The 12,183-nt window shown below is 39.9% G+C and overlaps 1 protein-coding gene across 5 annotated transcripts in view; it reads right to left on the reverse strand.

The window, feature by feature from the left end:
- The window catches only part of TAMM41 (TAM41 mitochondrial translocator assembly and maintenance homolog), a 54,888-nt gene extending 43,091 nt beyond the window's left edge, over positions 1-11,797 (reverse strand). For 2 of the 5 annotated variants that reach the window (XM_037139314.2, XM_037139312.2), the window contains exons 1-3: positions 11,445-11,797; positions 8,977-9,159; positions 5,888-5,980 (exon numbers count right to left, since the gene is read on the reverse strand). In XM_037139314.2, the coding sequence (XP_036995209.1) occupies positions 5,888-5,980; positions 8,977-9,159; positions 11,445-11,600 (432 nt within the window). In that variant the 5' untranslated portion in view covers positions 11,601-11,797. Of the gene's footprint in view, positions 1-500; positions 647-5,887; positions 5,981-7,358; positions 7,484-8,976; positions 9,160-11,444 lie in introns of those variants that run through there. The other 3 variants (XM_037139316.2, XM_037139313.2, XM_037139317.2) reach the window with 3 other exon arrangements.
- Positions 11,798-12,183: the final 386 nt, after the last annotated feature.

Consider the following 12,183-nt stretch of genomic DNA (forward strand, 5'->3'; position numbering starts at 1 on the left):
GGTCCTAATAATAACTCCTATGTTTATTTCTTGAATAACTTTCCCAAACTTTGTATTCCATATAGAATCACAGATGTAGGAAGGTAACCTCCTAATCTTACTCATGGGGAACATGAGGCCCAGAGGATTAAAAGATTTCTCCATGAGAAATACTGACACAACAAATGAAGATCCCAGTCCCGGACTCATTTAGGGCTCTTTCCAAAAGTCTGTAAAGCCTCACTTCCACATTCTTACTCTTCCTCCTCGTTCACCAGGTCCTGTTCAATAATTCTTGTCCTTTTTTGGGGGGTAGCTTTTACAGAAACTCCATGAAAACAAAAGCTATTTTGAGATGCTAACAAATCAAAGTTACAAAGAAAAGAGTAAGTTTGAGGAAACTTTCCTAGTTAACATGATACCACTTATTCTCTAAGAAAATTGTTCTACTTAGTTTATTTTTAAAAAAGCAGGCCATTGGCTATTTAAGGGTAAGAGAGTATAAATAAAAGCAGTCTTACTCAAAGGAAAAATGTCAATTCAGAAGGATCTGCTACTGTGCTGATCTGGTTCTCCAGTGTAAGGTGAACTAGGAACTTGTCTCAGCAGCACTGTTATTTGTTGTTCAGAGTGAAAAGCCAGTGAACTCCTGGGACACTGCCAGAGAGGCCTGGGAAAAAAGAAAGTCCTCAGATGTGTGAATAGCTGTTTGTATCTTACTGGAAATGGCCCCATCTGAACCGCACAGATAGCACTGGCACTACTGCCAAGGAGAAAATCTTTGCTGGGGAGAGGAAGGGGCAGCACTTGAAGGGACTTTCAAAAGCCCAACTCAAGAGATTTGTGAGTACCTTTCAGGATAGAAAAAAGAGAAAATCACATGTGGTCTCAGTTCTTGAATAGCAAACAGTGAAGTTATGGTCACAAAGAACACAGCCCAGTCTAGTGTTTAAGCACCCAACCACGAAGAAAATGACCCTTCCTATGGAAGTTTTTCACTCCAAATGGTCAAAAAGGCTGTTTTCTAAATGGCCATTGCCTGCAGACCAAGGAGAAACAATGAGCTAGGTGAAACCTTATTAATCACCTGCTGGACCACGGCCTCTCCCAACATACCAGTGTGGTGTGTTCCTTTTTTTCTTTTTTAATCCCTTTAGCATACACAGAGAAGAAACTTAGTGGTCTTTTAAGTAAGTAAATGAAAGGCTCAATCTTTGCATCTCAAAGACTAGAGGCCCAAAGATTTGTTCCCAGCTGGGCAGTACCACAACTGGTGAGCCAGGTTTTCCACCTCCAGTCAGGGATCTATTCTACTACTGGGATTTTTCTTTTCTATCTACAAAAAGTAAATCAATAGCTACAATGTGATGATGGTTGCAAAACTGTGACTATGCTAAAAACAATTGATTGTACACTTTAAATAGTTGAGTTGTATGGTATGTGAATAATATCTCAATGAAGCTGTTATACACTAAATATGAAATGCAAAAATCCAAACTTACGTGAAATAAATTAGGGAAATGACTATTAATATTACTTTGGAGTTCTTTTGACTTAAAAAAGGATTAGCCATAAGGTTCTATTAATTATTTTACATTTTATTGTTCTTTACTTGGAGAATGACTTGGTAAATGACTCAGAAACTCAAGGCTGCACTAAAAATAAAAATGGGTTATCTCCTCAACTATGAAGTAAGTTAAAAGTAAAGAATTGGGTTGGCCAAAAAGTCCATTTAGTTTTTTTCCATAAAATAAAAGATACATTTTTCATTTTCACTAACTTTATTGATTTGGATATTTTGCATATATCAGCTACCTCCATCATGGTATATAACATTGATTGTTTTCAATTAATGTCTCGATCCAATTGCTATCAACTTCAACTGGTCTACCTGACTGTGGAGCATCATCTAGCAAGAAATCTCCAGCATGAAAATTTGCAAACCACTTTTGACATGTTCAATCAATCACAGCACCTTTTCTGTACACTGCACAAATCTTTTTTTTGCATCTCAGCTATATTTTTACCTTTGTTTTTTTTTAAAGGTTTTATTTATTTATTTAGAGAGAGGGGAAGGGAAGAAGAAAGAGAGGGAGAGAAACATCAATGTGTGGCTGCCCCTCACATGTCCACAAATGGGGACCAGGCCCACAACCCAGGCATGTGCCCTGACTGGGACTAGAACCAGCGACCCTTTGGTTTGCAGGCCCACACTCGATCTATACCAGCCAGCGTATTTTTACCTTTCTTGAAATGATAAAGCATAAGATGCTGAAAATGTTGCATATTTCTTCCATCTTCAATATTAAAATGACTATAAAAAAATTCACCAATTTTGACTTTTTAAAAAATGCACACTGATATGACAGCTGCCACAATACAATCTAACAAAATTGTTTTGAATGAAATTAAAGACAACTAAGTGCTACTAGAGCCATATTATGGAGAAAAACAGGAGCTTTTTGGCCAACCCAATATGATAGAAATTTAATTTACATTTAACATGTTCTAGAAATGTCCATCTTTTAAAGCAAGGCACTCATTTAGTATCCTCTATTTTTTATTAATAAACTTTATTTTGTAGAGCAGTTTTAGATTCACAGCAAAACTGAATGGAAACTAGTTTCCATACTCTCTGTATATTTTAAACAAATTGCTAGTGATTAAGAAACTCTATTCTAATTGTAATCTGAGAGATAATTTTAGAGCTTTAGACAATATCATTTAATGTAACTCCTTTTAAAACATAAAAACAAAGAATTCACGTTCATATTCTCATAATTCCTTCCTAGGACAGGTACCCGTTCTTGTTTGATTAGTATTTGCTGCCACCTAGAGGTAAAAATAGTTTGTTTAAAGAGAGTTATCTTTAGCCCTGACCAGCATGGCTTAGGGTGGGCAAAAGCAAAAGGTTCCTAGTCAGAGCACATGCCTGAGTTGCTGGCAGAGCTTTGTCCCTGGTTGAGGCATGTGCAAGAGGCAAATGGTCAAAGTTTCTCTTACACATTGATGTTTCTCTCCCTCTCTCCCTCCCTTCCCCTCTCTCTAAAAATAAATTTAAAAATCTTTATTAAAAAAAGAATTATCTTGAGAATGGTTAAGAGTAATTTCTAGTAGTGCGGGAAACTAAGAGCAGGAATGCATGGAGTTAATTAACCCATTTAAGCTCTCTTTCCTATCATGTTTATGGTCAACACTTTGAATGATTTTTTTGTTGTTGTTAATCCTCACCAGAGGACATTTTTTTCATTGCTTTTAGAGAGGGGAAGGGAAAGAGAGAAAAATCTATTGGTTGCCTTGAATCTGTGCCTGGACCAGGGATTGTAAACACCCAGACCAGGGGTCAAGCCCACAATCTAAGTATTTGCCCTGACCAGGAATCAAGCCTGCAATCTTTGAGTTATGGGATAATGTTCCAACCAACTGAGCCACACCAGCCAGGGTTCAAATAACTTTTTTAAGCTATCCTAATTTTCTTTTCTTTTCTTTTTTTCCTAAAGATTTTGTTTATTTATCTTTAGAGGGGAAGGGAAGGAGACAGGGAGAGAAATATCAATGTATGGTTGCCTCTCGTGAGTCCCCTGCTGGGAACTGGCCTGCAACCCAGGCATGTGCCCTGACTGGGAATCGAACTGCGATTGTGTGGTTCGCAGGCTCGTGCTCAATCCACTGAGCTACACCAGCCAGGGGCTAAGCTATCCTGATTTTCTTGTGCTAGAAGCTTAATAAGCCTGAGAGATAGTCATTGTTATCAATAACATTTTCTTCTCCAAGTTAGCTGAGAAATGCCATTTTGCATGATATAAATGTAGCTGCTATTACTTGTCTTGAATTGCTGTTTTTATTTTATCAGGATATAAAACGACCTCAGGTTTACCAGGATATAAAATGACCTCAGATTTAGATGGAATCTGAGGTCATTTCCTATGCTTATATTCTAAGATTTCATGGTATTTTCAGTTTTCTAAAGTCTTAAAAAATGAAACATTCCAAGCACAAAACACAGCACAGAGATAACAACATTTCCACATTGAGTACCTCATTTTATCTCAAAGTAACTCTAAGATGGGCAAGGACAAAGGGGAGTGAATGATCATTTCCTGAGTGTCTACTAAGTACCAGGCATTTTAGATCTAGGTTTTTCTTTGATGTCAGTGTGATCGGCCTTAACAATGGATGATGATGTTCCAAGGCTCAGGGAGAGTAAGTCACTGGTACAGGGTCACAGAGCTGGGAGTGTCAGAGCTGGGACCCAAACCATGGATCTGTCTAATTGTAAAACACTGTTTCCTTCCCAACATCACCATTCTGCTTCTACTATTCAACACCTTTTGAAGCAGGCAGGGTGAATGCTGTAGTCCCCATTCTACAGATAAATTACCGGAGGTTCAGAAAGATAAAACAAGTTGCCCAAATTCACATAAATAGCTAACAAGTGGCAGGAACAAATAAGAATCAAAGATTCTCATTCCACATTCATTATTCTTCCCATGAAGTGACATATTTTGTAAAGTAAAAGAAAAACTTGGAAAGAAAATTAATATTTGTAAATTTTCAACTACATTTATTTGCTTAATTATGAGCTTTAGTAGTTATCCAAACTAGAAATGAGAAATTCATCTAGATAGATAGGAAACTATTTTGGTAAACCTATTGTTTCTGAACTTTAAAAACATTTTTACTGAAGTAAAAATTACACACAGAGAAGTATACAAATCTAACAGGTACAGCTTGACAAATTTTTATAAATGGATATTTCCATGTAACTAAGCCCTTATCAAGTGTTTCTGAACATTTTAATGAGCTACACCATTATTATTTTCTATGTGGAATTTTATTTATATTTTCATTTTTATTTAATATATTGGGGCGACACTGGTTAACTAAATTATATAGGGTTTCAGTTGCCTAATTTGACATACACCAATAAATTTTAAACCCAGATGTAAGGCAAGAGAATCCTGACCACCCATATATATGGACAGAGATTTTTATGATACAACCAAGTAAGCTAAGATTGTATAAACCTCTCTCTAATTTTTTTGCTATAACTGACAAAAGGAGGAGCAGCAGAGTCACTCTTTTGGGAGACATTTGAGAACCATCCGTATATTCTCTTTCGGGGCCTGAGACCCTCTGACAACACAAAGAAATTTTTCTCTTGCTGTGAAGTTAGCAACTATGACTATGTCACATAGTTCTATGAAAAGACCCCTTCTCAGAAAATAGGCTATATATTTGCAAAAAAGAAGAAACATGACATTTGCAAATACAAGTCCAAAGTTCAAGTCCTCTCCACCTTTTTTCCTGTTTTGTTTGTTTTCTGTTTCTATTAAAGCCCAGGAGACACCTCCCCCACTACAGCCTCCTATAGCAGTATCCCAAATGAAGGAAGGATGCTATGGCAGGATCTCACCATTGGCCTGAGGAGGATAATAGCAGGGATTAGAATCCACCCCCGCCTCCACCCCCTGCATGACTACCTGGTTCATTCATTTATTCAACAAACATTTGTTGAATGCTAACTATGTGCCAGGCATTGTCCCAGGACACATGAGTGGACAAACAGTGCCCTATGGCACTTACATTCTACAGGAGAAGGTGATCTGGGTCAAGCTGAGAGAGGCTGCCCTGAGGCACTGGGCATTTCCTCTGCCATCCTCTCCAGCCCAAAGGACTAACTCTGAGCCTTATCTGCCCAGACAACTGAAGAATCTTTGGAGAGAGGGCAGGAGTAGTGTGGGTAATATCTAGATATTGTTTAGCAATGAATTTTTAGGCAGGGAAAGGAGTCTAAAACTCATTTATATTTCCTGGAGTTCCATCTCATTGCAATCAAATATCAAAGTAAGGCCAGGTTCAGAGAGGAGAGCTATCTCTAATTGTGGCAGCCAAAGGAAATACTCGCCGGTTTTTGGAGCCGTCCAGCAATGTATAAGTTATTCCAGTTAAGGAGATCTTCGATCAAAATACCAGTGCTGATAACCCCATATTTTATAAGCTGGAAAAGAAAAGAAATGGGCATAAAAAGGAGCAAAATACCATATTGTTGCTTATGCAGATACAAAATATAAGGTAATACATTTCTGCCAGAGTAGTACCTTGATTTCCAAAGCCACTCAAAATGCCTACTTTGTAAAAAAACACACATCTCTACCAAAATTGTCCACAAAGGAAACATTTCCAAAACTGATTTGTTCCTTCAGGTATATGAGGTGAAGTGACCACTATTTTAACTTAGACTCATGTGACGTTAAAGGCAGAATGGCTCTTACAGGCAATCTAGTATGGGTACTCAAGGAGTTAAAAATAAAAAACGGGTCCATCAGCACAGACTGTTTGAGAAGCAATAATAAATGCTATGCTTCTCATTTGAGAAATAAGAAACCCGAGGCTCAGAGTGAATAAATGATACACCTAAAATGGAACCATTAGTAGCAGAGACAAAACTAGGTTCCTCAATTTTAGTCTGGTTTTCCAATGTTCATTTTATCACAAAGTACAAGAAATGTTGTTCAGGTCTTTACTGACATCCTTTACAGCAGGGGCCCCTACCTCTAGGCCATGGACCGATACTGGTCTGGGCCTGTTAGGACAGGCCGCACGGCAGGAGGCGAGCTGCAATGTGGTGTGCTTGAATCATCCAAAACCAACCCCCACCCTGGTAGAAAAATTGCCTTCCACAAACCGGTCCCTGGTGCCAAAAAAGTTGGGGACTGCTGCTTTACATGGTGAATTTCTCTTTCACTACTGACTATTTCAAACACTCTTATAGTTACAAAGCAACATCCAAAAAGAAAACCTCTCTATCAGTTCTGAACACATGGAATTATGGTTAAGCTCATGCAACAGTAATTTGTACAAACCCTGACTGTAACTGTTCCAGGTTACAAAATCCCATTTGCTTCAACAAATATCTCTGGCCTTACTCTGCTGAACTTCAGTATCCCAAAGGCCTTCGCAGGCTGCAAATATCTGAAAAGTAGCTAAAAAACTTTAATTAAAAAGTACAGGCCATTTGGCATATAAACATGTCCAAATATTTGGTTACTAGAGCTTTTAACATTGTTTGAAACTACTAATTAGAGATAGGCTCAGCACAGTATTAATTATGAAGAAGTAACAAAGCTGTGCATTTGGCATGACTAAGTGGACATTGGAGGCTGTTCTGAATAACCTTCCCTCCACTCTAGCCACCATACTGCAGAAAGCCTTCTTATTGCAGGCACGTAAAAGCTGGGAGCTAATAGAAACACCACTGGCCTGGAAGTCATTTTTTCTCTCTGAAACTTGTTTTTTTCCATCTGCAAAGTGCAGGTGGAGCAGGATTGGACCTCAACCAAAAAAGTAAATATATGACCCAAAGGTTATGCACATACCACCAATCAATCACAGCACTCATTCCTGCCAAGTTAGACAGATCTTCAAAATCCTTCTCAGTACTCAATGTCTCGGCCTTCAAAGTGTGGTCCACTGACCAATAACATCAGCATCGCCTGGGAGGCTGAAAAAAATTACAGAATCACAGGCTCCATTCCAGACCTACTAAATCAGAATCTGCTCTTCAAGTGATTGTCTGCACATCAAAGTAGGACTGCACTAAGCAATCAGCATCATTGAGCAAAGTTAACATGGCTGGTGGAACCTGTATGTCATTCTTAGCCAGGGGTGTCAAACTCATTTTCAACGGGGGCCACGTCAGCCTAGCGGTTGCCTTCAAAGGGCCGAATGTAATTATAGGACTGTGTAAATGTAACTACTCCTAAACTAGGGGCAAGGAGCTCGGTGCTGCTGCTGGGTAGAAACAAGGTACCCAGACGGATAAAACAAGGTGGAGGGCTGGATTCAGCCCTTGGGCCTTGTGCTTGCTACCTGTGTTCTTAGCTCCGCTCATCTCTAGGAGGCATTTGATTTAGTCCCCGTTGGTCATCTTAGGCTTGGATCCTGCCAAGTTCTTGGCAACCCTCTTAGAAATTGGTCCCCTTCATCTAAAAGACAGTTCAAGGGTTCCGTGGTCAGAAAAACCTCTGCCAGGATCTGTACATCTTACACACTCTTTAACCATTACCAGTACCAGTAATCATCAAATTCCACCCACCTGCTGGCACCACACACTCTGAACTACCTATGATAGCCTCTTCACTTCCACATTCTTCCTGGGAGTGTCAGCCCCTTGTATAGATAAGATTAATTTCCACTCTGATTCTTAATGGGCCTGCCTATTCTTCCCACTGACCAAACCACTGGTTCTCAAAGTGTGTTTTCCAGACCAGCAGCAGCATTATTTGGAAGTTTTTTAGAAATGCAAACCCTGCCATGGCTGGTATAGCTCAGTGGTCTGATTGTGGGCTGAGGACCAAAGGGCAGTTGGTTCAATTTCCAATCTAGGGCACATGCCTGGGTTGTGCCGGGCCAGGTCCCCAGTAAAGGGTGCTCAAGAGGCAACCACACATTTGATGTTTCTCTCCCTCTCTTCCTCCTTCCCTTCCCCTCTCTAAAAATAAACAAAATCTTTTTTAAAAAAAAAGAAATGCAAATCCTCCTTGCTAAGATAATACATCTTTAAATTCTCATCACAAGAAAAAAAATTGAAACTATGTGTGGTGATGGATACTAACTAAACTTATGATGGTGATCGTGTCATAATACATACATATTATCAGTGTCGTACACCTAAAATTAATACAATGTTAAATGGCAATTATATCTCAATTTACAAAAAAGCAAAGCCTCAAACCCTACCCCAGACCTCCTGAATCAGAGGCCCTGGGGTGGGGCCCAGCAATCTGTGTCCAACAGGCACTCTGGGGGATTCTGATGCACACTAACATTCGAGAACCACTTGGCCAAAGGCAAAAAAAAAATACAATTACATTAGATCATCTTCATCCAGCAGGAACTTGAACATTTCCTGATTGCAAAAATGTACATATTTGGTATTCTAATAACAAAGGTTAATAACAACCCAAGTCAAGGAAAACGCCCAAAGTCACTTACCCTACCATCACACATGATCAATGTATTGTAGTAAACTCCAGCGCCATAATTATCCTGGATACTGGTGATAAACTTGGGCCCCAAAACCTTTAGGAAAGAGTAATGGTTCCAATTTTTCTTCAGGTTCTTTGAATGCCATGCAACAGGGTCATCTACTGTGAACACAAAGTCCAGCATAGCATTCTGAAAGGTGAAGAAAAGAGAGTGATTTTAGTTTTAATTCCTGGAAAGTCACCCAGATAGAGTAAAACACTCTAAAATTCAATGCTGTTATGATTAATAAAAACCAAGGATTGTCATCAGAAATTTAAGCAAGTCTCTGGAACCAATTTGAGCTTTGTTTTCATCGATACACATAATAAAAACAATGCTTATATAATGTATACTGTCATGCCAACACTCCTCTAGACACTTTATATATTATATATACAGGAACTCATTTTATCCCTGAGATAATTCTACAAGGGAGGCACCATCACTACTCCAATTTATAGGAAAGGAAACCAAAGCACAGAGCAAATTCCTTTCTGAAGGACAACTAGTGAGTGGCAAACATAGTCTGGTTCCAAATTCTGTGTGTTGGACCACTCTTCTACACTGCCTCTCATATAAGTGTTGCTGAATATACTCCACTTCTCTTCCAGATGAAATAACCCTATATGGATGAAGTCTATTCAGGTCTGCATAAAGGGGGGGGGTATCTTAACTTCCAGTCATTCACCAAATACTCACTGAAGACCTATAATGAATTCTGATAGATCCTGAAGTAGTGGTAAAGAGCTCAAAGACTACTGGGGAAAACAAATTATCAGTAGATGGACTTGATAGGAGAATGCAAAATGTACTAACTTCATGCATAAGTGGGTCAGAACAGGAAGCCTAAATTTTCCTATAAAATTACATTTTATAGGAAAGAAAATTTCTGCAAAGAAATTTTCCTGCAGAACTCACTGGAGGGAAGAGAAAATAAAGGCCAGGACCATGCGGCAGGCTAACTGCAAGATTCCAGGTGAGAAAAGAAAAGATAGTAAGGCACTAAAGGGTATAGAAACTGATCTAACAGATGTTGGAAGCTACAAGACTTGTTAACCTGAAGGAAATGAAGGTGAGGGAAAGCAAAAGAAGAATCTTTTCTTGTGAGGAAATTCCACCTTTGCTCAAAGGAAAATTTCATGAAAAAATTAAGAGGTGGGTATAGAATCAGGAGGCTAAGGGCTGTTCTGAGTTTCCCAAATGTGATCCACAAACCACTGGTGATACTTAAGATTTTGGAGAGGACACGTTTTTTAAAAAATTAAAATTGTTAATGTATTTAGAAGAATGACTAGCCTATAATAACCTATAATTTACACACCTATAATCTATAAATTCTCATATGCTGTCAGTTTAGTGTTACTTAAAAACTAGTGTAGGTAGGAAACAGCAAATCCAAATGGTATACATGGCAGACAGATTACAGCCAGGTATTCCAATCCAGAAGGCCCTTTTGCAATCTGCACACTTCCATTTCCCTAATTTATTAAAGATGACAATGAACTATTAGGCTGTGCATTAACTACAGTAAGTAGAAATCCAGTTCAGAACATAAGTTACACACTCAGAGAACAACTAAATCTATTTAGACTTTTGCCCCTTTTATATTAATTCAGCAAAAGCGCTACAGCCCTGGTAGAAAATAGCTTCGTTTAAATGGAAAATATTTGCCTTTCACTCTTCTGCTGTCTTCAATCTTGTCTTCACCTTGGGAACACACTTTATTTTCAGAAAAAAAATTTCCATCACTAGGAAAACTGTACCTTCACCGCGGTTGTGCTCAGCCAACTCTGAAGAGTAACAGTGCCTAATCCTAAACAGTCTTGTTCAATGTCCTGAGCATGGGTAAATATACTGGTCACCCACTAATTTTTACTCTTAGTTAAGTTCACTGCACCTGCCTTAGCCCTACAACCAGTCCCTCAGCTCCCTTAACTCAGGAAGATCATTTTGAATTTTCTCCTACAGGTAGAGACACTCCCTCAAGCTCGGCTGTGCATTAGAATCGCCTGAGGTTTCGAAATTCTTGAAGCCCAGGCCGTCCCCCAGACCAATTCAATGAGAATCTCCATTGGTGGAACGCTGGCATCAGTTATTTTTAAAGCTTCTCAGAGAATTCCATGCTCACTCAAGGCTCAGAACCTTAACTAGCACCTAGCAAATATTTCTTCTTTCTACCACCTTGCCTGTGCACCAGCTCTCCCCTCCGCATAACTGCATTTCCTGCTCTGGAAGTGGACTCCTACTTATCTTAAAAGCCCAGCTCACGTTGTTATACTAGGAACACTTTCATACAGTTTGTACTTTGCTAGTTAAGACGTGGAGAGCGCAGAGCAGACACGCGTCTATAGGGTTCTGAAGGGATGGAAGGCAAAATGAAAACTCGGGCGAACAGGGCGATTCTCGGCGTGGGGCTGGCCTCGGGTCGGGCTCACCTTCTGATCTGAACTGGGCCCCGCCTGGCGGTACACCCCGGAGCCATAGGCGAAAGCCAGGCTCAGCTCCTCGGGGAAATGAGACAGGATCTTGCGGAAGGCCACCCCCGAGCTCTGCAGCGCCTGCAGCGCCATGGCGCCGAGGCCCAGAGACATGGACCCTTGGCAAAGGTAGGGCAGGAGAGACGACAGCGGGGCGGGGAACGAATACAGCGAACGCGGTTAAGGGCGGGGAGATGAAAGACCGGGGCCGACACCAAAAGGAGAATGCTGGAGACAAAAAAATAAGAACGGGTGAAAACCGCAAAAACTAGAGTGACAGTCGAGCGGGCGAGCGGCCAAGCCCAGGCACACCTCTCACGCACAGGCGTTTCAAAGCTGCAAGGGAAGGCCCTCGCCACTGTGTGAGGGCTTTGTAGCGACGCCTGGTGGTCGGAGGAGCGCAGTGCAGCCAGGGACTGTGATGAACATATTGGTGGGGGAAGAGTGTTGGCTAATTGAATTGCTTTTGAGAATCCTTTTTTGTTCTCACTTTAAACCACATTTTCATAAATGACTAAAAAAATCTTGCGTGTTTATTGCAGGATATTTAGGTGAAATTCACATAACAAAATTGTACACTTTATGCACATTTCAGTGGCATTTAGAACATTCATCATGTTGTGCAACTATTATGTGTATCCAGGTCCAAAATTAGATTTTCAAGGTTTAGGAAAACACAAAATTGAAATCATGCCCA

The sequence above is a fragment of the Artibeus jamaicensis genome, unplaced genomic scaffold, assembly GCF_021234435.1.
Source record: "Artibeus jamaicensis isolate MK-2021 breed Jamaican fruit bat unplaced genomic scaffold, CSHL_Jam_final contig_519, whole genome shotgun sequence".
NCBI classification, from domain to species: domain Eukaryota; kingdom Metazoa; phylum Chordata; class Mammalia; order Chiroptera; family Phyllostomidae; genus Artibeus; species Artibeus jamaicensis.